At 41.8% G+C, this 23238-nt stretch overlaps 2 protein-coding genes across 3 annotated transcripts; both read right to left on the bottom strand.

Annotated features, from left to right (window-relative positions):
• LOC308065826 (natural killer cells antigen CD94-like) lies at nucleotides 1-10449 on the bottom strand. Its single transcript, XM_080392330.1, has 6 exons — nucleotides 8930-10449; nucleotides 6437-6535; nucleotides 4586-4672; nucleotides 4150-4304; nucleotides 2022-2134; nucleotides 1-1653 (listed from the first exon to the last, which is right to left on the bottom strand). The coding sequence occupies exons 1-6, from the start codon at nucleotides 9150-9152 to the stop codon at nucleotides 1533-1535; spliced, it is 798 nt and encodes a 265-aa protein (XP_080248456.1). The 5' UTR covers nucleotides 9153-10449; the 3' UTR covers nucleotides 1-1532.
• A 2182-nt stretch (nucleotides 10450-12631) lies between these two features.
• LOC308065825 (C-type lectin domain family 12 member A-like) lies at nucleotides 12632-21982 on the bottom strand. Of its 2 annotated transcripts, XM_080392328.1 has the most exons (7): nucleotides 21518-21952; nucleotides 17312-17446; nucleotides 16978-17121; nucleotides 15669-15823; nucleotides 14091-14203; nucleotides 13033-13224; nucleotides 12632-12935 (listed from the first exon to the last, which is right to left on the bottom strand). In XM_080392328.1, the coding sequence occupies exons 1-6, from the start codon at nucleotides 21606-21608 to the stop codon at nucleotides 13056-13058; spliced, it is 807 nt and encodes a 268-aa protein (XP_080248454.1). In that variant the 5' UTR covers nucleotides 21609-21952; the 3' UTR covers nucleotides 12632-12935; nucleotides 13033-13055. The 2 variants fall into 2 exon arrangements, with proteins under 2 accessions (XP_080248454.1, XP_080248455.1); XM_080392329.1 differs by lacking the exon at nucleotides 16978-17121 and having other exon boundaries at nucleotides 21518-21982.
• Nucleotides 21983-23238: the final 1256 nt, after the last annotated feature.

The following is a 23238-nucleotide window of genomic DNA, read 5'->3' as shown; positions in this document are numbered from 1 at the left end:
GCAGGAAACCAAGAGGCTAGCATTTATTTTCGTAATACAGCCAGCAAAGGCATATAGCAGATTGCTAGGAAAAAATCAAGTTTTAGTTTATGGGAAGAAAAAAGGGAAAACATGACAGCTTAGATACCTGCTGTGAATTATTTTTTTCAATTTTCATGAAAGACATGAAACGTTGTACCTTACTTGCATTCTACTTTGTACTTCCTACTGCAATAGTAGGGAATTCTGGATAGTTCAGCTGGTAATTGTGCCCATGAATTATGACTCGGCTCTACTGATTATAGTAAATGTATTCAGTTCACAAACATATTTTGGCACATTAGGAGGATGGGTTCATTTTTTTTGCCAAGGAACTGCTTCAGTCTTTGAGAATATTTTCCAAGGAAATATTGAATATTAAAGACATCTTATTATTTTTTAATTTATTTTAAGGGAAGTCTCCAAATAATAAGGCATGTACACATAGATGCAAGTGTGTATATATACATATATATATACACACACACAAGGAATACAAGCATATGTAATACAAAACAGATGCTGACGTACAAAACTTTAAAGAACTCACACAATGAAACTGCACCCAGAAAAGTGGAAGTATCTTTTTCTTTCAAGAAATATGACAAGTTCTTTAATAACGGGCGATGCATAGTGTGTACGTTGGGTTCCAGGGATCCCAAACAGTATGGATATAATACAAGAGCTCATGTAAGATCTATGGCAATGGATTCTGCACCAACTTGAGAAGTGATTGTATGTAGCTCTGAATGGAGCACATAATTATTATCCTCACTGCTATTTGCACAGCAATTAATGTTATGATAGCACTGGAGTTATTCAGGTAATGTTATAATCCAGTCATGACATTTAACTCTACTTTTCACAGAGATTGCTTCCAGGGATTCCCTGTAGTCTTCTCACAAATGGCCTTTGGTTTCTATAAATATTAATGCATATATGAAAATAATTTTATGGATAAATACAGCCTTGTTTTCTTTCTGTACCCCTGGACCTCAAACAGAGGAACAGTTGGAAGAACAGTTTTAGGGAAGAAGGCAAACCTAGGCAAACTGCTCTAGAAAAGGATTATGGGTGGATGGTAGTTACTGTGTACAGTAAGTAATCCAGTGAGTAAAATCATCAAGGATGTAGTTAGACTGGTTTATGACTGGCAGGTGTTAGTGTAACATGCTGACTGAAGCTTAAGAAATATAGAGATTTGTGAGAATGTGTGGTTGTCAGCCTAGAAAGTCACGCAAGGATCATTGCTTGGCTGTAGCTAATTCTTTCAAGTGGCTTCCTAGGCTGCTAGTTTTTAGCTTTGTAGGGTTGTGTTTTTTTTTTTTTTTTTTAATTTCTGTCATTTGTGAGCCTGGGCGGGAAAATGCAGACAATGACCTGTCCATTTGAATCACTTATTCTGAGAAACCTGCATGATAAACAAACAAAGAAACAAAAATACTTAGAACTTGCAGTTCCTAAATTTGTTGTCTCACAATGGCAGATCCCACATCCCTTTGTGCAATGTTTCTTCAGTTGATAGGGACAGCCACTCTCTCACAGATCCAGAATTGCTTTGTTAGGCAGGAGTGGCTGGCGTAAATAATCCGTCCATATAAGGAGGCGCAGAAGCTGTTGCCATAGATCACAACCCTAGGAAATTAAAAGATATGACTTAATGATGACCTGGTGACATCCTGTGATCTATATTTGGATGATATAATCGTAGTGTAATCATAGTGATTTGCCACTGGGATGTAGAGCTATTTCCCCGTTGGAGCTATTTTATTTGTGCAAGATGGTGCTTTTGGGTCTGGTGCATGTGATCAAGCTGTACTTTGCCACCCATCGTTCCTTATACAGGACATGAATTTGGAGCTCCATAGCAGATACTACAGTCTCCGTGTTCCTTCGTCATTGCACATGTGACAAACATGGGAAAGGAAGAAGAAACACAAGTCTCATACAATTTACTGGGGCCCATCGGATAGAACCGTGCTGGTCCTGTTACGAAGGCTTACCAACTCGTCACTTCTTTTGAAAAAACTGTTCCATCCTCCCAGTACCAGCCGTTACTTTCAGATATATATGATAATCCAACCCAGTAAAACTGTGAGTCCTGTGGCAGAGTAACCTGTAGGCATAAGAAAATCATCACAACAATATTTCAAAAGTAAGACCTAAGTTCCTGTATCTTCCAGCTGTGAATTTTCTGCAACCAGACGAGATAACTCTTACTCAATAGAAGAGTAACCTGTTGTCCATGCTGTTTTTCCATGAGGCAATGCTGACTGCTCTGATTATAGGATCATTCAAATACTGTTGGTTGTTGAATTGCCACAGGAAAATGTACCCTGGATCTGTAAAAACACTGTTTTTTCTAAAAGAAAGAAGCAAAGCTGCTTTATCTGGTCTGTCTTTAGGTATCTACACTACCTTTAGGTATCGGCAGTTTAGGTATAGATAAGGTAGCACCGTTTAAGCCCCAGTTAGAGTCAGCAGAGATCTGACCAGTGGATCCAGTAGAGCCTGAGAGGTGCTTCACCCAACCTGGTGTGAGTGCTGCTAAGCAGTGACTGTGTTGGCCACATCCCCCCGGCTGGAACGGGGCCGGGGGCAGTGGTTCTGAAGTTGCAGATGTGCTTATACACTGTAGATACCTGAAGTTAGATGAGATGAATCCCAGCCTAGAGAGCAGAACCTGTTGCCTAAATAGAGGCCTCTAGCACCTTCTGAGATTCTCCAGCCTCTCTGAGGTCTCCACATATGGCTAACAGACAAGACCCAGAACCTATAGGAGAACTGTGCCTTGCTGAGGCGTTGTTTGGAGGTCAAACAGAATACCCCTAAGCATCTCAGATTGCCCTAGAGACCTATGCTTAGGCACCTGAATCATCCCCCCAGTGTCTAAGAGCTACCTAAGAGGTTCCTTTGCATTTTAGCCTGTTCAGATCTGCCAGATACTCTACTGTTGCTTAGTAGCACGTTTAGGGACTCACCCAAAATTTATAACCCACAGCTGGCTTAAACTGGTCTGGCCTCAGTCTGGCTGCAGCTGCATATACCAAACATAGGAGAAAAAGCAAGCACCCAGACATCTGGAAGCAAACTATCCAGGAATTTATATCGCATACCAAAATCATCTCTTGGATTCAGCACTGAAGGCGTGGTGTTCAGGTGTCTCCCAACTGAATCGTGTGAGCCACGATTCAGACCTCAGAATGCTACTAAACTCACTAATAACCCTTTTTTCCCCACTTTATGTTTTGTCTCTGCCCATTTGATTTTCACTTTAAAAAAAGGTATTCAAAAGGCCAGCCTTTATAACTCAAAATAGAAGAGTTGAGAACTCCCAGCTGAAACTAACTCCATCTGGACAAAGGAGAGAGATTTCCAGGGAAGCTTGTTTCCTTTTTGATGTTTTATGTAGCAAAAAGAAAATAAAGATATTTGGGCTTTGTGTGAGCTTGATAACTGTTGAAACAGATGTTCCTGAGATATGTGTGTACAAAAAGGGAAAATATGGTCTTGACAGCAAATTCCAGATTTTCGTTAGTCAGCAAACCCACACCCCTCCCCAAATTAGGAAGACTACTTAGAATTATTAATTCCCTAACCCTTATTCAGTCATCACAGCCTAACCCTCTGCTGTCTAGCCTTTGTGCCATCATTAACATTGCTTTGTGAGGGTATAATATAAGGTCAGAAAACAACCTTTTATAGTCACTTTGCGCTGCAGTGTGCAAATGACAGCAGCATGGTGAGTCAGTGGCTCTCTAGATTTCACATAGAGGTGGGTTTTCCTCAGTTACAAAACTTGTGGAAAGAGATAATGAAAACATGCATTCTGTGTTCTGGGTCTCTCCTGAATGCTGATAATATGCAGTTTATTTTCTGCGTGAAAACTGAAGTATTAGCTAATTAAGGCATTTTATATGATGGCTTATTCTGTTTCTAATGATACATAATTTCTCACAGCGCGTTTAGAAAGTGTTGCAAGTTGTGACAATATTGTGACTTGCAGGAAGACTATTCGACCCAGAGAGAATGAAATGCATGCACTGTAAATGACCAAACTAATTTCTTCCTGCAAGATTGATGGAAGTTAAAACACATGACATAAAGGAATGCATAAGATCAAGACTGTACCATCTTTGCTTTGTCTTTTAGCACAAGAAGAGTGGAGTTTCTTGAGGAACAAAATTCCTGGCTTTGCTTCCATGTTTTCTTCTGCTTCGAAACGTAGATGCAGTTGTCAGCTCCGCTGTTTTGCCAGCTTGCTGGACAGAGAGCACATTTTGTTTCTAGAAATCAGAGAGAGTATTACGCAGACCTGTGAGGAATGCAAGGACTTTAGCTACTAGCTTGACCAAGAGAAGGTTAAAGGTAGGCAGGAACCAGCTGAGCTCTTGAGGAGTGAAAGAGAAGTTGTTCTGCATGTTAGTGAACATGTATCCACATGTCAAATACTATCACAGTTAAAAACAGACACTAACCCATTGGATCTTGTGATTTTGTGGTCTCCCGGTCAATGGGCTCTGAAAAATGGGTCATTTGTGTTTATTTACATAATAACCACATTTACCATTTTTCTCCTTCCCTTCAAAACACAATGCTTCCCTCATTTCCTGCAGTTTCTTTCCTTCCTCTGGATCCTTGGAAACCTGAAAAACTGAAGGGCATGAAAACACTTATCAGATTGGTTTTAAAAATTTGTAGTTTTAATTTGTAACTTTTGACGATCTTCTGTTTTTTTTGACTACTTTATTTTTATGTCCACCATTGTGTGTACATCATCCTCATTTTCTTCACCAGGAGGGTTGTGCAGCACTGGAAAAGGTCACCTGGGAAAGGTGGGAGCATCTCCACCCTTGAAGATTTTCAAAGGTCATCTGGACGAAGCTACAGATGAGTTTATCTGGGGCTGGTGGTAGTCCAGCTTTGAATGATGGGGAGGAAAGGGTGGGTATCAGAGTAGAAACCTCTGAGCTAACATTTCTGTGATGGAACCACCCTGACTGTTCATCCTGGGCACTTGCACCTGCTCCCCTCCTGCCAAAATGGAGCTGGGGACTTTCTGCCTCTGCTTCCAAATGTAACGTGGCATCATATTTACTTGTTAATTGAAATGCTTATATGGAAAAAAAACCCCTGTTTCTGCGGAAAATCTGCTGTAACCTTTGGGCAAAGGCACCAGTCACGACGCTTTGATGCCAGGATTGCCCTCCCTGCAAAAAGCTTGCGATCCAGGAGAGGGAACTGGAACTGGGAAATATCCCAGTAACAGTCACAGGAGGGCACCATTATCCAGACAGTGTGGCTGACGAGGGGAGCTTCTAGCTGTGAAAACTAAACGTTTCGAAACGGGTTAGGGGCTAGGGGTTAGAGTTAGGGTTAAGGTTAATCAGTGGTTAGGGTTCGGAGTTAGGGGTGTAGCTTAGGGTTGGGGTTAGGGTTAGTTTTAAGGTTGGGGTTAGGGTTAGGAGTAGGTTTAGGGCTGGGGTCATTGTATTTAGGTTTAGGGTTAGGGATTAGGTGTTAGGATTAGGGCCGTGATGGTTAGGGCTAGGGTTAGTGTTAGGGGTCGGGGTTATGGCTTGGCTTAGGGTTAGGCTTAGGCTGAGGTATAGAGGTATAGGTTAGAGTTAGTGTTGAGGTTGGGGTTAGGGCTAGGATTAGGTTTAGGGTTAGGGTCATTACGGTCAGGGTTATATTTAAGCATTAGGTGTTATGTTTAGGGTTGTATTTTAGGATTAGGTTTGGGGTCAGGGTTAGTTTAGATTTATGCTTCGGGATAGCATTAGGCATTTGCTTTAGTGTTAGGGTCATTGAGGTTAGGATTAACATTAGGGTTAGGATTAGTTAGGTTTAGACCTCGCAGTAAGGTTAGTTAACCCTTAGGGTTAAGGTGGCTATAAGTGCAGATATTAGTGATCGGGAGCTGTAGAGGAAGGCAGGCAGTGGGCTGATTAGCACTGATAACACGCAGCTGTGGCCTTGCCTCAGCGGCAGTGGGTTGGTTGACATGGACGATGTGCAGCTGTAGCTCGTTCCTCCTGAGTGGTTAAATAGCCTTGAAAAGTGTGGGAGATGGTGTTGGGTGGAGCAGCAGCAGTATGGTTTGATCTTTGGAGGAAGGAGATACAGCACAGACAGTAGAATCTGACCAATGATAAAGCCTTGTTGCAGCTGGCTAGTTTGTTTGTGCTGCAGCAACTGGTGCTCTGTGTGAGGCTGCCTGAGTTGGACTCTGACTGCAATAGGAGTGACCTGTGGTGACCCTTGGCTGTGGAGGTACTTCTGTGGGAAAGCTGTACTGTTGCCCATCTTCCTTTATTATTTCCCTGTGGGGAAGAGGGACAGCAGGGGCAGTGGAAGCAGCCATACATGTGGAATTCATTCCCACAGCAGGAGCTTGGGACAACACAGTACTTACACAGCGCCAGCAGGGCTACCAGCCCCATCAGCAGCACCAGGCACAAAGTGAGGAAAGCAAAGGCCACTGGACGCCATACAGAAGATGAGATGGAGGCTCCTTGGACAAACAAAAAAACCCCATTCAGCAACAAAACCAGCAGCTATCCTCACCTCACACCGGTATTACCTCCTCTCTGACAATACGAATTCACCTTTATCCCTTCTGCAGAGCCTCTTTTTTTCTTACTGCATTTTTTGTTATCACTGTTCTGAATTTCCTGGAGTGATTTTGAGAAAATATGTATCTATCTACTGATATTATTAACCAAGGCTCTTGCATTTTAGAGTAAAACCTCTTCTAATGAGACAGGTAAACAGACTACATTTTGCAGTTCACGCAATCCTGGATATAATAAAACAACCCCTTAGACTGCTGCACCTTGGAAAAAAAAATATTGCCATCTAGTTTTGGACAGCTACTTCTGGAAGATTAAACTGTGCATCTTCCCTCAGGCTCTTTCTCTGAATTTCCATTGTGGTTCAATGTCTAATCAGGAATATAGTTTTTACTGGTTTTTATTTTACAACTGACTATCCCCTGATTAAAATATTTTCTTTTATATGTATATATCTATTTATTTATCTTCGCAGTTTTCCCTTTTGTGGAGGCAGTGCTCTGCACTTTTCTGTAATAGTCTTTTATATCTTTCCTAGAGTGTTCAGGTTAATTGGAAAGTGTGATACACATCAGGTATTTTACTGGAGTCCTTCACACCCTCCAGAAGCGCCCAGAAGTCCAGATAGATGTGGCAACCAAAATTTACATAGGTGAAGTTAAGGGAGCTGACCCTAACCCTCACCAGTTAAGGCAATTTTAAAAGACTGCAGGTGACACCACACTGGGGTGGTGGCTGATGTGCTGGAGGTTAAGGCTTCCTTTTAAAGGGAGCTAAAAATCCTAGGAACGGGCTGGAAGTGCAACAGCTCAACAAAGACAAATGTGAAGTCCAGCTCCTGTAGCAGTACAACTCCATACACCAGTACAGGTAGGGGACTGAGTGGCTGGAAAGCAGCTGTGATCCAGGGTCCTGGTGTGCCCTTGGCAGCGAAAGCTGATCGGCACTGGGCTGCACTGGCAAGAATGCAGCCAGCAAGTGGAGAGAAGAGATTATTCCGCTCTACTTGGCAGTCATGAATATTGTGTCCAGTGCTGAGCTTCCCACTTCAAGAGAGATGTCAGCTAACTGCAGAGTCCAGCAGAGGAACACAGAGTGGTCAGGGACCTACAGAGAGGCTGAAGGACCTGGGCTTGTTTAGCCTGGAGAAGGCTAAGGGAGACCCTAATTTCAGTCCTCCGCTACCTAAAAGAGCTTTACAGATGGAGCCAGACTCTTCTCAGAGAGATGCAGTGAAAAGACACAATACAACAGTCACAAGTTGCACCAGGGAAACTTGTGATTAGATGTGAGGAAAAAAAATTCTTCCCTTTCAGCACTGGAACAATGACTCAGAAAGACTGTGAGATCTCCATCCTTTGAAGTTTTGGCAACTCAAGTGGACCAGGGCCTGGGCAACTTGATCAGACTTTAGAGCTAGTCTTTTTGAGCATAAGGTCAGAAAAAGATGAACTATAGAGGTCCTTCCCAACCTAATCTGGTCATATGTCTACTTTACTTGTTCTCTGTGCATATCAAAAAGCAGCTTTAAGAGTTTTCTGAGCATGCCAACCTGTTTCTTTCTGGTAAGCTCTAGATCATACTCCCTAATATTTTATCCTTGGTTTTCTGACTGCTACTTCTCAACAGCTTCTCCTCCATCCTCCTTGTCAAGCGGTCATTCTTGATGGATAGCTTGAGATCTTTTTCAGATAGCACCAGAGTGATGTCAGTTTAGTCTTTGCCTACTCTACCCAACCTGCAAGTAGCAGCAATGACATTTATGTCACACATAAGCCTCATAGTGAATTTATGAGCAGCAGCAGTACTTAAGTCATCATTTTATGGTCTTAAGCATTCCACAGGCAGAATCCACTACCTTAGTTAACACTCAGCTTGTTCATAGAAAAACTTTGAATATAAACAAATAAAAACATATGCTTCTATCAAAACTTACATTCACTATTAAGACTGATAAACAGGGCACCTTTCTACTCCTCGTAGGTGAGGAAATTGCTTAATTTCCAAGGCCTGCATTATCTGATAAAACTATAGCACCTTCCCCTCTTGTCCTTTGCTGCAATAAATGAATCATACTAAAATGAAAAAAAATATCCATAGAAAGGTGGAATTTTTCTTTTGTGTTGAAGTAAACGGAAAAAATAATTGGAGTAAAGATAAGCTTCAGAAAAAATATCATTTAGGATCATAAACAATAGCACATAAGACTCCATTATGATTATACTTTCTGCTGTTTCTATGAATATTTGTCGAAGAATATACTCTAAAGTTTAGAAGGATTCTAATAAAGTTATGCCCTGATTTAGATAGAAGAGCTAATTTCCATCTGTACTTACTGTCTACAGTAACAGAACTGGCTGGAGCCTTAAATGCAGAACGTTTGTTGCTTCTCGAATATCCAGGAGTAATTACTAAAGCTGAGGGCTGTAAATTCAGAGTGGTGTAGCCTTCCTCATCCTCCATCTCCAGCTCATCACACTTCTTTCCTGCAGTAGCAGTACTGTGGGAGTCGGGGCACACTGCAGCGAGACTGATGCCGAGGCGATGAGAATGGCTCATGTTTCAGCATTTCCAGTGAAACCATGCAGGAAGCTGCCTCTGTTCTGATTACTGTGTCATAGTAAAAGTGTAACATACTGAAAGCACATTAAGGTGTTAAAATGGCACTGTCAAAGATGGGTATATTTCTCCTGAATACGAAGATGGGAGTCTTGGGTTTTGGCTGGAACGTGAGACTTTCATCTAACTATCCACCTGATCTGACCCTGTAAACAGAGCAAATGTCAGGATTTTCTACCTCCTTAAAATAAGATGATGGAGAAATAGTTGCTATTTTGAGTTAAGTTATCAAAGATGTCTGTTCGTGTATCAGGGCACAAATACAACGCAGCAGCTGCATGGAATAATAGGCTGTATTTCCATACTCTGTTATGAAATAAATTAAAAATGAAATTATTTTTTTTAATTTTACTGAAATAAATGCTAAAAGGGGAGAAGCTGAGCTGAAAGAAATGTGAGGCCAGGAGCTTGGCAGGATTCATGTGATTGCTCAACCTGTGTCAGAGAAAGACCAGACCACACCGAGCACCTCTCTGCTGTTGCACTGTAGACAGAAGTCACTGCGCAGAAGTGGCTCATCCATCCCAGCTCTCCATCTCTAGCTCTCTGCAGTGCCTTGCTCCAGTGCTGAGCTGTAGTTCTTAAACATCTTCAGTGACCAACTCTCCTTAAACAGAGCACTTGCCCAGGCATGATGAATCATGTTGTAGTGTCAGGGTTAGTCAGAAGGAAATTGCAAGAGAGGAATTTCTGTGGTAGCTGTTTGTGCTCTTGTTTGTAAAGTTCAGAGTCTCCCATTTGCAAAATCATATCAACAGACTGGAAACACACTGTAATGACTGGGCTCTTCTTCCTGCCTTGCTGCACAGATGATAGATGTTTTCAGAGCACAGGTATCTCTGGCTGCGTATGTTTCTTGCATTATATCTTACCCGTATGCAAAGAGAAGGCATGGTGGAAAAGTTGAGAGTAAAGGATGCCTACAGTCAGTTTTGTTATACAGAGAGGCACACAAGGAGTAGCAGTCACTGTGTATTCATGCTGTATCCACAGTATCCTCATAAAAACCTCATACTAAATATGGGGCAAAAATACTTGTCTATCAGGCCTGAAAACTGTATGTTGGCAATTTAGTGTGGAAAGGGCTTTTCTGTAGCTAACCGGGAGTCAAGTGTGGTTATGCTACTGAATTTCATTGCAATTTTTCATGGCAGTATCTTCTCCAGTCATAGCAACAACTTCTCAAGCATGTAATGAATCACCTTTGGGGAAGCTTTTCTCCAACCTGATCTTACTTCTGCAGAGAAAAGAGGAGGTTAAGTCATTTTCTTGTATTATCTTGGTAGCTCTGAATTCAATAAGCAGTCTGTTAATTATATTACTTTACTTTTTTTTTTTTTTTTTTTTTGAGTCACCTTTTAAAACAGATCCTGCTGCAAGAACAGAAGTAACAAAGGTTCATCATACTCTCTGTTTTTGTAAGGATGCGCAGGCAAAGTGTCTTCATTTCTTCAGATTAAAATGAAAAGAAAGGTAAACTAAGGCAGGAGGTTTGGGTCTACATTTGATCACAGCCCGTGTATAAATGTTGTCAGCAGGCTGCACAAAATAACTGTGTTTATTAACCAGAATGTTACCTTGCAAATTGCATTAGCTAGAGGCTGAGGGAGGTGGTGTAGGGAGGAGAAAAATTTAGACATTGGAAACACACTGTTGGATGGAACCATGATTCAAAAATGCCATCTCAGCCAATATGCAAACGCTACATTTTTATGTCTCTTCCTCTGTAAGGAAAAGCTCCGTTCAGTGGAAGAGGGGCTGGAGTCAGACAGCACATCCTTAAGCCCTACCTGGTTACACCACCACCAGGGTATGTCCTTTGCCAGTTTCAACCTTGCTGGATGAGGTTGTTCGCTGGCAGCACTCTGAATGCCCGCAGTGAATGGTAGTGTTTGGATTTGTGGTTTTTTTTTTTTTTTTTTTTTTTTCTTTTTTGGTGTTTCAGTCATTGGTTTTTGAGAAGAAACTAGCTCCTCCAGTTTCAGTAGCACGGCACACTGTGAGACTGTGCTCTACCCCCTCCTGCCTTCACAGCCACAAATACAGCTGCTGCAGTAAATGGGCTGGCAGTAAATGAACCCAGAAGATCAAGGCCTGTGGCTGCCTGTCAGTGTGAGGAGCTGTCAATCTCAGCTCATGTTTGTCTTCAACAAACTGCAGAAACACCTAAGATTCACCCCTCTGCTCTTAGGCATGCCCCACTGATGAAAAAACATCCTGGAAATATTTTTCTTGTTTCCTCACAGTCCCTCTAATGGAAAAGAAAACAAGATCAGACTTTTTTTTCTTCTTTCTTTCTTTCTTTTTTTAATATTTCTGGCAAATTACAGCAAAGCCTTTCATTATCAAGAAAGTATGCACCATGAATACAGTTCAGGATACCTTCCACATGAGATTTCTTATTTCAGTGTATCTGCTATGAATGCTGAGAGACACTCTGGGAAGTCACCAGGGCTGTGTCTGTACTGCAGGATGGAAGTGTTCTGCCTGTTCACCCCCAAAGACAGGAGCAGCTGGAAGAGGAACTGAGAGGAGCAGCTGAGAGATATTATGTCAGAGATGTGAATGGTGAGTGTAAACAGCAGAGAGTAAGAGAAATCCACAAAGGTTTCTGAAGCATGAAATTGGTATTTGAAAATAACGCCCCAAATGTTCATGCTGGTGATCAGAAACTGCTGCGTAGTGCTGAGTTCAGTGAGACACTGGAACAGCCTCTTGATGGGTATGACCAATTCTTCAGCAGCCCAGCTGCTACACCAGTAGTAAATGATCCACGATAAATAATCTGGAATCCACAAGGAATACACAAATCTCTAGGGAGGACCAAGCTAGGAATTCATGGACTTTTTGCTCAAATCAAAACACCGTTATGGGACTGAGATTTATTTCAGCTTCACTGTCATTGTTCCACAGAGATGTGGAGGGAGACGTTTTGTTCATTAACACTGCTTGGGGTGTTTTCACTGTGGTTGGGTTTGTAGACCCTTGCTCAGCACGTTAGATTAGTAGTGTGGCATTCCAGGAAGTATCCTAAAAATTCATAAAAGGAGGTTCTGTTCATGCCTCTGAACATGACTGTGACTCTTGCAGGAGATCAAAAATGTAGAAAAGTGGAAGAGTAGAATTATTACTAGGAAAAAAAAAAAAAGAGAAAAAAAAGAAAGAAGAGAACTAACAGTGCCAGTAAGAAGTATAAAGCACGGAGGAGAGCTAGACATTCATAGCTGAAGGATGTCTTCTTCTGTGACACATGCACAAGTCCTTACGAGGACCATAAATCTCTGTGTCCCAGAGCAATTATGATTATTAATACAGTTCGGGAACACTTTGGCCCACCTTCTGAGGATAACTATATTTACGTGTTGTATACTCCAGCCTACTAATGCATTAAAGCAGTCATATCAACAAGACATCAGAAGTCTCTCCTGAATGGAAGGGTTTAATCCTCATCACTTGTGTTATCTTACAGCTGTACAGTTAGAACTGACGAGTGGTGTTAGGACCGTATCAGGGGATGCTGGGAGAGGAGCAGTACCTGTAAGTGCTTGCCTTAGCGTTTTGGTTTTTTTCCTGGACATGACTTTTGGCCGTTTTGCCATCACTTGTGTTGATTAAAACTGAGTAATCATTTGACAGGTTTTTATCTGGATCAACAGACTTGGGTAGCTCCTGGAGCTTGTCACTGTGCCCATTTCCTTAGTATGAAAATAGTTTTACATATATCTAGAAGAGAATGAAAACAGGGAAATGTATTAGGTGCAATCCAATGCATTTAAATTTTCATGTGATAGTTCTCAAAAGCAAAATAAAAAATTCCAACCTTGCAGAACATCTTCTAGCTTCTCATAATCGTTTTGGTCTGACAAACCAGTCCTCCTGCCAGTGGTTGCTGCCTCGCTGGAATAGGATGGCAGGCTTTTCACAGATATAGTAATACTTTCTTGTACATGGACTACTATATATGGAATCATAATAAAAATATACACAGTATTGGGGGTGTAGTTGCTTTACCCTATGAAAGAAAAATCTTTGTTGTTACATCTCACCTCATTCAAATGGTACATTCTTGTCCTTTCTTCCAAAAAGAGCTGTCTTTGCAAGAATTACTTATGTGGCTTTCACGAAGAGTGTATATGCCCAACAAAAAACCAAAACATTTAGTGACATTGTGCACCAACTTGTAGGAAGATAACTCTGTCCTGAACATGCCAACAAGCACTCCCAACAGATTCCAAGGGTGGATCCTAAACCATTTTTTGGTACCTGACAGCAAGAAACACTAACTCCTGGATACCAACTGGAGGTGTCAGTGGCTCTTTCAACAGTAAGTTGCGAGGAGACTGCCCAATAATGAAAAGGAAAATTGGCAAAGCAGATTTCAAAGCAAGTAGAAAAGTATATTGTATTTCTGAAACAACATGTTAAACTGAAGTGAAATGATGGTAGAGAATAAATATATTTAATATATAATTTTATATATGTATATAATATATTATAATAGATTATATAATATGTATTACATAACAAGAAAAATCAAAAGCATTAAATTAAACACCTTTTCATTGTAGTTTTTTCCTTGTGTCCTCACTGAAACAAGACGTTGAATACAATGTATGACATTTATGGTCAATCTGAAACTAAATTGTGGAAATACATTTTCTGGGTATTTTCCCCCCCCCGCAGTAATAGTGCCTAGACCACCCTCTAAACAGTTCTGGGTAAGGCAAAGAAAAATCTGAAGTGGAAAAAATGAGACCCAGAACACAGAGAAATCTGCATAAAAGTTGGCTGTTGGATGTGCCCTTTGTGTCAGACAAACTGGGAGTTGCATGTGGATGAGGACCGACTTTATGTACTGTGGGAAAGCTGCCCACTTACCAAGACATTTGTTTTGTAAGAACTGTGTTGTCTGTCCAATACCACTCTCTCTGTTCATCTCTAAATGTTAATCCAACCCAGTAGGTTTCTCTAGGAAATTCTTGTACCAGTTTCTATGCAGAGTAAAGACAAACCGAAACAGACATTCAGGAAGATATTAAAAACAAATATTTAGACTCAAAAGTTGAAAACATTGATGGAAATTTCTTAAAGAACATAAATAGCACAAGTTGTTAACCTGTCAGGAAAAGTTCTGCACTTAAAGGAAAAGGCTAGTGTCAAAGGAGAAATGACAGTGGAGCTGTTTTTAATTGGAGAGAAGACATGCTTCTAGCTCTGAAAAGCAATGTCACCCTCATCAACCTGATCAAAACACTGTGGGTGACACGCTTGATCATTCTTCCCCCTTTAGTCATGAATCATTCCTCCCCTTTTACTCTGTCCTTAGCATTTATCAACAGTGAGAAGGAAGCCTCTGCAGGGAGCTGTTGGGTTTGATTTGTTGAACTTTCACCCTTGGCTCTAGAATTGTTAACTTATTCCCAAAAGCTGGACCATGACAAGTAGAGGAGGTGTTAAAGTTAGGCATTTAGTGATATTCTGCTCTTAAAAACTGCTCTGAGCTGAACAAGTAAGAATGTAAACCTGAATAATGCCGCCTTTTTCACTTGAGGGAAATCTCTAAAGGTTTTGATTAGATTTTCCCGATTTTCTCTTTCTTCCTTCACTTACCATTGTCACTCCCAGTGCACTTCTTCATTTTATCTTTTTCCTCATACCTCTCAATGCCGTGATTAAGACAGCTAGAACAGACTGCACCTAAAAACTTTTGCTGTCACCAGTTTGGGAGGGTGAGAATAAAGCTACTTCCCTTTACTTCCAGGATAAACCTTATGGCCTGCAGCTCCGTGAGAGGGGAACGGGCATTTGTCAGGTGCTGGAGAGCAGGCATGCCCAGCCCTGACTGCCAGTTCTGGGGACATCTTTTCTGCCCTCGAACCTTCCAATATATCTGCTGGCACCCAGAGGAAAAAGCATTATTTCACTCTACACCTGGCATTTTCTCTTCCCACCTCAGTTTGTTTTCATTGACTAAAAGATTAGGCCACGTTTTGGCAGCTGGCTGCCAAGTGTTTTAGTTTTGATTGAAAAGATGAGATCGACTTCCATGGGAAGAAATTCTATGAAGTAAGGAGGACTATGCTTAGCCCATGAGGAGACCAGGTTAGAAGAGGTTTTCCCACTAATATCTTACCAAATCCTTGTATGGATCTGAAACAATTGTTAAGTCAGTGAAATCATTGCCCACAACAAAACAGTCATCCCATTAAGTAGCCAGCCATAGCAAGCTGAGGCAAGGTGGGCTGTCCCCAACCATCAGCCACTCGAAGGGCTGCACTTCATATGGCAATGGCCAGTCCTGTGCCTGAGCACTGCCCAGGGCAACCTAACCACTGCAGAAAAACTCCTGCTCACGGTGCCATCTAAGAAAATTATGTGAGGTGAGTAGCTGATTGGGTGTGTGAATGTCTTGCTAAATGAATGTCATGCTAAACAGAGTGAGAAACCAGTCCATACCATCTTTGCTGCATCTTTTATCAGAAGAAGAGTAGAGTTCCTTGAGGAACAAAACTGGTGACTCTGTTCCCATGACTTCTCTTCCTTGGAGAGGTAGTAACATGTGTCGCCACCTTTCCACAGCCAGTTTGCAGGGCAGAGTACACAGTTCTGGCCTGGAAAAGGAAAACCATCACCCTGTTTCCGTTCCCATGCTGTCCCTCACAGAACATCGCTCTAGGCCTGTGATGACAAGATCTGCAGGGACTGAGGATATTTAAGGCAGTCCTCACTCAGTCAAAATCCCACTGTGGCCCTAGAAGGTTCAGGTAATAACAGAGATGAAAACTAAATCATCCCCCTGTCTCTCCCATTCCTTTAAGCACTGGGAGGAAGTTCAGGTGCTGCAAATGGGATTTGCTTTGCCTAAATTTAGGAGTCTATAAAGGTGATATGAGACAAGCCATCTGGATTCCCATTTTGGTCAACGGACAAAAGTAGATGTGTCTCACACATGCTTTTTCTGTTGTTCCAGGTGTGTTGCTTGGGAGGAAACAGACTGTATCCTTGCACTACCAATTTCCCTTCATCGACCAAAAGGGAGACCTAGACAGTTAGCTTGTCTGTGGAACAATATCCTGACAAATGAAATCCCCTTTCCCAACAGTCACAACAGGATCCCCTTGCCCAATGCCCCTACTGCCCAGAGTGTGATTTCCCAACAGAACTATTTCTCTGGCTGGCACGTTGTCAGATGCCACTTAAATAACCAAGCTGTGGCAAAGTGATTTCAGAAACAGCCCTGCGCTGTACACAATCAGGAGACAGGGAATGAACTCCCAGGTTGGTTTAGCTTCCCCATATCACTTCTGACTTCAGGAGATTCCTGTCTTACTCGCGGTCAGTACTAGCCCACTGCCCTGTGTGTGGACTGCTGTTCACACGGAGTGCAGTAGGTTGCTTAATTCTCAGACACCACTGTAAAATTGCCTATTAGATGCAGATGAGCATGTTGTAACGATCCCTGAGCTAGTGCTGATGGGAACTGGCATGTCCAGAAAGCATCCTGCAGAACCCTTTTCTTATGGGAAGTAAATCCTGAAACCCTGGCACCACTGCCATGTCCCGTGCCAGTGCACATGTGGCCAGGCTGGGTCCCCCTCTCCAGGAACTGCATGAGGCAGACCTGCTCCTTGCCTGCTTTCTGGGTGATCACATCTGAGAAGACACAGGCTCACCTGAGGAGACAGACCTAAGTAGACACAGAAGACACATATTTCCTTCTCTGCTATGTTGCAAGATGAGCCCTCACCAAAATGTGTTGATTTACCATTATTTTTGAGGTTTTTTTCCCCTTCCAAGCACAGATGATTTCCTATTGCTTGCAGAATATTTGAGAAATTTGCATGCAGCTGATTCTTTGTCATGTTGAGGTCTGTAAGTTGTGTCCTGTAGTCCTTGGGAATCTGGATAACTGAAATTCACAATAAGACATTTTCCAGTGCTGTCCTTCAGGAAGGGTGGGACACAGACAGGGAATGTATTAGCAGATCATTAGGGATAAATAAACCAGTTGGGATAAATGTTAGCCCTCCCTGTCAGTCTGACGTTATTCAGTAGCTTGACCCCCCCTCCCCCGCAAACAGAACTGCGTTAGTACTTACATAAAACTGCCAGGGTCACCAGCGCCATCAGCAATGCCAGGCACAGCATGAACAAGATCACGACTACTGGCCAGTAAGAGCGGGACGAAGGGGGAGGCCCCGGGAGGAGTTCAGTCGTGAAATGGAGCTGCGATGCTAAGGAATGGTGAACACAGTAGTGTCACTAAATCGCAGCCATCTTTGTGGTGCATTGGTCAATATGTAATTGCTTTTACTTTATCACTGTGTATTCCTACTGCATAGTCTTTGCACACAGCAGAAGATGCCCAAAGTAAGAGAGTGAGAGATCACAACAGCTCAGTGGAGACTGTGGACAGCCTTGGTCCTTTCAAAGGCCATAGACTGTGCCAAGAAAGATATTGAGAAAGCAAGATACTGCAAAATCTAGAAAATTGTTTGCTCAAAGCTGAAAAAAAATATCCACTGTGTGGTTGTGGTAATTTGTGATGTGTGGCATGTATTTGTGGTAATCTGGTTAATCTGAGTGCTAGAGTCAACTCCTTTGATATTCATGGTAGTTTGAGATTTCTAGCTGGGAATTCATAGATAATTTTAATGTAATAAGGATTACAAAGTAGATACAGAAATGAGCACTTAATGAGGAGAAAAAAAAATTTCAAAATTTTCCTAAGCAATGGAAATACTACGCATTTCGATCATTCAGAAGGCACCCTGTTTGCAAGAGCTGGAAGATTTCATGGGATAAGATGCACTGAAGGAGGGAGCAAAAGCATTAAATTTGTCACGGAAGCACTAAATCTAAGGCAGATATTAAAGATGCCACTATATGAACTTCGTGGAGAGTTGCAACAAGCTTGACTTAATCCAATAAAGGCAGTAGAATGCGAATGTGAAGAGGAAATTCTAGCCTAGAAAAGGGAAAGAGGTATTTACAATTGGGTGGGGAATTGCTGAAGGAATAGGAACTGAAATTTAGTGTGCCAGGCTGAAGGAACAGGAATGGAAACTACGCAGTATGCTTCTCCTACAAGTAACCTGTGGTCAGCTTCTGTGCTAAAGCAATCCTGGGCAGAATGCTTGTACAAGACCTCACCCTACAGAAACTCAAGTTGATGAATATTCAGGCGAGAGAAGACCGAGCAATGGAGGTTGTCTTGACCTGGGACACAGATCACTGCTGGCTTATGTTCAATGTCCCATTCACCATAAACCCCAGGTCTTTTCCAGCTGCCACAGCCAGCCTGCTCCCAGGTTGTCCCACCGCCCGGCAGTCCAGCCTTGGTGCACAGCAACTTGTGAAGCTACATGGGGTTTCTGCTCACCCAGTCCTCAGGTTTCTCATGGTTCCTCTGTTTTAAAGCTCTACCGTTTCATAGCATCAGCCACCACCCCTAGTTTAGTATCATTATAAATTCGCTGATAACACACTCTGTGTCATTTTTCAGGTCGTTGATGAAGATATTAAACAGTATTGACCCTTGACAGACCCCTGAGCAACTCTACCACCAAACAGATGTTGAGCCATTAGTTACTCCTCTTTGAGCCTGGTAGTCCAGCCAGTTTTCAATCTATCTAACAGTTCACCATCCAGCTCATAACTTCCTCAGCTTTAAAAAGACAATACTGTAAGAGACACAGACTAAAGCCTTGCTAAATATGCATTACATCTGCCACTCTCCCTGCATCTGCATTTCACCACAGAATGTAAGTCCAGTTTAAGGAAGTGCTCTAACTGCCTGGTCTTGCATAAAAGAGAAATACACGGGCCTTCATGAAGAGAAAGAACATCTCCCTTCTGCATTATTTTCCAAAGTCTGATCTCACAGACATATGACAGACACAGACAGAGATAAAGCCTGCACGGGAGAATCACATACCTTATAGATCCTAAAAAGACTTAAGGACACATTGACTGCTGGGATATATGGATATTTTTAAGGTCACAGTGCTTTTGTACATGCTTGGAAGCTGAATATTAGGTGCCTGGGGAACTTCAGTAATAGAAATTTGACTCCCTAAGGCAGGCTGCTAAACAGACTCATATGAATTACAGCTGAAGGGCAAAAAGAAATTGTTCCTACCACTACAAAGTCACAGCCCCAAGACGAAGACTGAAAGCATTATAGTCCACGCTTCCTGGAGCTTTTAGATGAGAAGAGGCAAAGATTCTGTAGTTTGAAAGTTTACAAGCAACTGTGAAATATTTTCTGGGCAGCAAAACGAATCAAGACCACACAGCAGGTTTAGCTTTGGCTGCTTTAATTAAGCATTGCATCAAGAGTTTCTTTAGTTTTAGTTCCCCGTACTGTACTTCGTAACCTCACACTGCTTCTGCTACATCTAGGACAGCTAAAGGAGCCTTGGGCTGGGTCCTCCTTCCTGTACGGTGCTTTTGTTGTCCTAAAATGGGTGTATTTACTAATTGTGGTTGTTTTAACTTGATGTTTGAGAAATAATGCACAGACTGTGTGGTCTCAGAATGGTGCTTTCTCATCACAACATGCTGGGGGCAAGGGATGCCATCCAGAGGGACCTTGACAGGCTTGAGAGGTGGGCTCGTGTGAACCTCGTGAAGTTCAACAAGGCCAAGGGCAAGGTCCTGTATGTGGGTCACAGCAATCCCAAGCACAAATACAGGCTGGGTGGGGATTAAATTGAGAGTAGCCCTGCGGAGAAAGACTTGAAGGTGTTAGTGGATGAGAAGCTCAACGTGGGCCATCAATGTGCACTTGCAGCCCAGAAAGCCAGCCAGATCCTGGGCTGCACCAAAAAGCAGGGCCAACAGGTTGAGGGAGGTGGTTCTTCCCCTCTACTCTGCACTTGTGAGAGTACTGTATTCTGCTCTGGGGTCCCCAACAAAAGAAGGACATGGACCTGTTAGAGCAAGTCCAGAGAAGGGCCACAAAGATGATCAAAGGGCTGGAGAACCTTGTTGGTGAAGGCAGGCTGAGAGACTTGAGGTTTTCAGCTTGGAGAAGAGAAGGCTCCAGGGAGACCTTCCAGTACCTAATGGGAGCTTACAGGAAAGCTAGAGAGGGACTTTTTTACAAGGGTATGTAGCGATAGGACAAGGGGTAATTATTTTAAACTGTAAGCGGGTAGATTTAGCTTAAAGAAAGAAATTCTTTACAGTGAGGGTGGTGAGGCACTGAACAGAGAAGTTATGGCTGTCCCATCCCTGGAAGTGTTCAAGGCTTCAAGACTGAGTTGGATGAGGCTCTGTACAACCTGGTCTAGTGGAAGATGTCCCTGCACATGGTAGGGAGATTGGAACTAGATGAGCTTTAAGGTCCTTTCCAACCCAAACCATTCTATGATTCTGTGAAAATATGCACATAGAAGCAGGACATCTGGAGCAGTATGAGGATTAGTGACCAGTGTCATTGGATGTTAAAGGAAAAGAAGCCCAGAGCTTAACACAAAGACAGTTCAGATTTTTACTTTTTTTTTTTTTTTTTCCCCCCTGAATTATACTTTGGCAGTGCTCAAAACCATAACTTAATAATATCCAAAAAACGTATGTTCAAAAAGTGTAACATGTTAAAAAACCATAACATATGCTCATGATCAAAAAAGGTATAAATGTTTAAAACCATTGCTCTTTGAAACAGAATTCCCCAGAAAATTCCTTCTGAATCACAAGCAATTTGCCCTCTTGTTGGTAAACCTCTGCTGCAGAGCCTGACCCCACAAACAGCTAGCACTTTCCATGGTCTTTGCTCCCATGAGTTGAACCACTCAAATCTGGAGATTGTCTTTGCAATTTAACACAAATTAAGCAAAATTAATTTAAATTTAGTATTTAAAATGCATTCAGCCCTTTAACAGATACAGCCATTTCAAAGACCAGTGCCCTAATTCAGGCTACAGCTTGGGAACTGAAATAAAGTGTGTCAGTTAAAGCTGATTCAGTTCTAAGTCTGAATGCAAACACAATGGAGAAATTAAATGGAACTGATCCACTTTAAAAATCAGTTCAAGTTAACTTTTTGAGGTTTAGACAATTAAGACTTTGTGGAGCTTAGTATAAGGCTCAGTAATATGCTTTTCTGTAAAATAATAATACCACTATTTCAGGTATACCTTCCAAACTCTAAAACGTTCAGGCAGAAATGACAGCAACAAAAACCAGGACACATTTATAATCAGTACAACTTTCCTGATAGTAATAACTATGATTAAAAGTATTTCCTGCCCCATCTACTTTAGCAAGAATAAATCATAAAAGATTCATAGATACTACACCTTTTTCTTTAGTTTCTTCAGGCTCTGTGATATTATCCAGTTCATGGTTGTTCTCAAACTTCAGATTAGCATATACTATTTCTTCTGTCATAGTTGGTAAAAAGAAAAATGTCAGAAAAAAAAGGTAGAAAAAGATCTAGCATTTGCAGCTAGTAAGCTTGGAAGAAAATCTACCCCTTTGCAGGGTGCCCTCATATTGCCAGGCACAAACGAAGCAGCAGGGACATCAAGATATATCTGAGCTTCCTCATTATGGTACTGACAAGAAATGTTCCTCTCTCACTGCTATATTCTCGCTCTTCCTCTTTACCTCACTTCTGCCCTCCTTGACTGGCATATACTTCTTTTGCCATTGAAGAAAATGCAGCCACTTTTGCAGAACTCTTAACATTAGAACTCTTCTTCTTTTGGATAGACAACATTTAATTCCCGACTACATGAGGTTAAGGCTTGAAACACAGAATTGAATAAAATGTTGGCTTTGAATAAAATGACAGCTTGGAGGCTGGCTTTCAGTTTGGACAGCTGTGCTCAGCAGTGGATTTGTGATCACACTTCAGTTTCCCTTTCCTACCAGAATGTGCTGAAAGCAAACCAGAAGGTGGACTTTCAATGTAAAGCTGGCAAGTTGTGCTCTCGCCCTCAAGAAGTAAGCATTTTTATTTGAGGTTGGCACCTCAGCTAAGATCTGTCAGGGTGTTGGCTCTTGCCTTCAATGCCACCTTCCCAAAGTGACTGTCCTGAGATCTCTAAGTCACCAAACTAGAAGGATCTCTTGACAAAGGCTACATCTCAAAAGATTTTCTTCAACTCGTTTCTCTGGCATTGATATTTCATTTTCATTTATGTAATAATTTTCTTTGTTCTTTATTTCTTCTCCAGATCTATGGCATGAGGAAAAGCATACGCTAACACTCAGATTTTGAGATTGCACAGTAAAGTAATTCTTCAAGAAAATACATCATATATCTCCCTCACAGACATGGACACGGCTGTAGAAACTACCTTTCTCTGAAGTGAACAAACAATCCTACAGAGGAAAAGAAATGACAGGGAGACCTGGTTAGCCGAGGAAGGAGTACGTGTTTCATTGCATAAGAAACTGGCCACCTGCTCTATTGCTGTGTGCCTCCCACGAGTCTATCCATCGTTGCATTTCTCTGGAGAACAGCAATTCTTTATTATCCTGGTAAGGCAATGCTTTGCTGGACTATTGCTGTTATCCAAGGAATTGTCTAGGGCAAATTTTGTAACATGTAAGAGGTTTTTAAACAGCCGAATTGAGACCATGAGACAGGATCTTCTAGAGCAAAAGCAAAATATTCAGTTGATACTGAAATATCAGAAATTCTACCTGGAGTAGAAAGGCACACAGACACACTCCTTAATGAAAACAGAAGCAGGAAAACAGATTATCTGAGGAGTTTTATGTGTCTTTTCATGATGTTTTTTAACACTTCCACAGTTGTGAAACCTTAAACATGTGTGACGAAAGCAGGATGTCTGCGGTTTCCCGTACATTTTTTGCAATTTAGGAGAAATGATGAGTGGAACAGAAACAGATTATGCACGCATGTTACCACCTGAGTGATTAGCGCGAGGCTTACATACACTATTCTACCCCATGTTAGGAGTGTAAAGCATTCTAAAAATAAGCAGTAGTATAAACTAATCTTCCTTTGTATTTGTGGACCTGCATAACAGAGGCTTAGGCTTTAATT

Source organism: Falco punctatus (assembly GCF_963210335.1).
Source record: "Falco punctatus genome assembly, chromosome: 6".
Lineage (NCBI taxonomy): Eukaryota > Metazoa > Chordata > Aves > Falconiformes > Falconidae > Falco > Falco punctatus.
The sequence above is the reverse complement of the archived record's forward strand: the minus strand, read 5'-3'. Positions and strand labels throughout refer to the sequence as shown.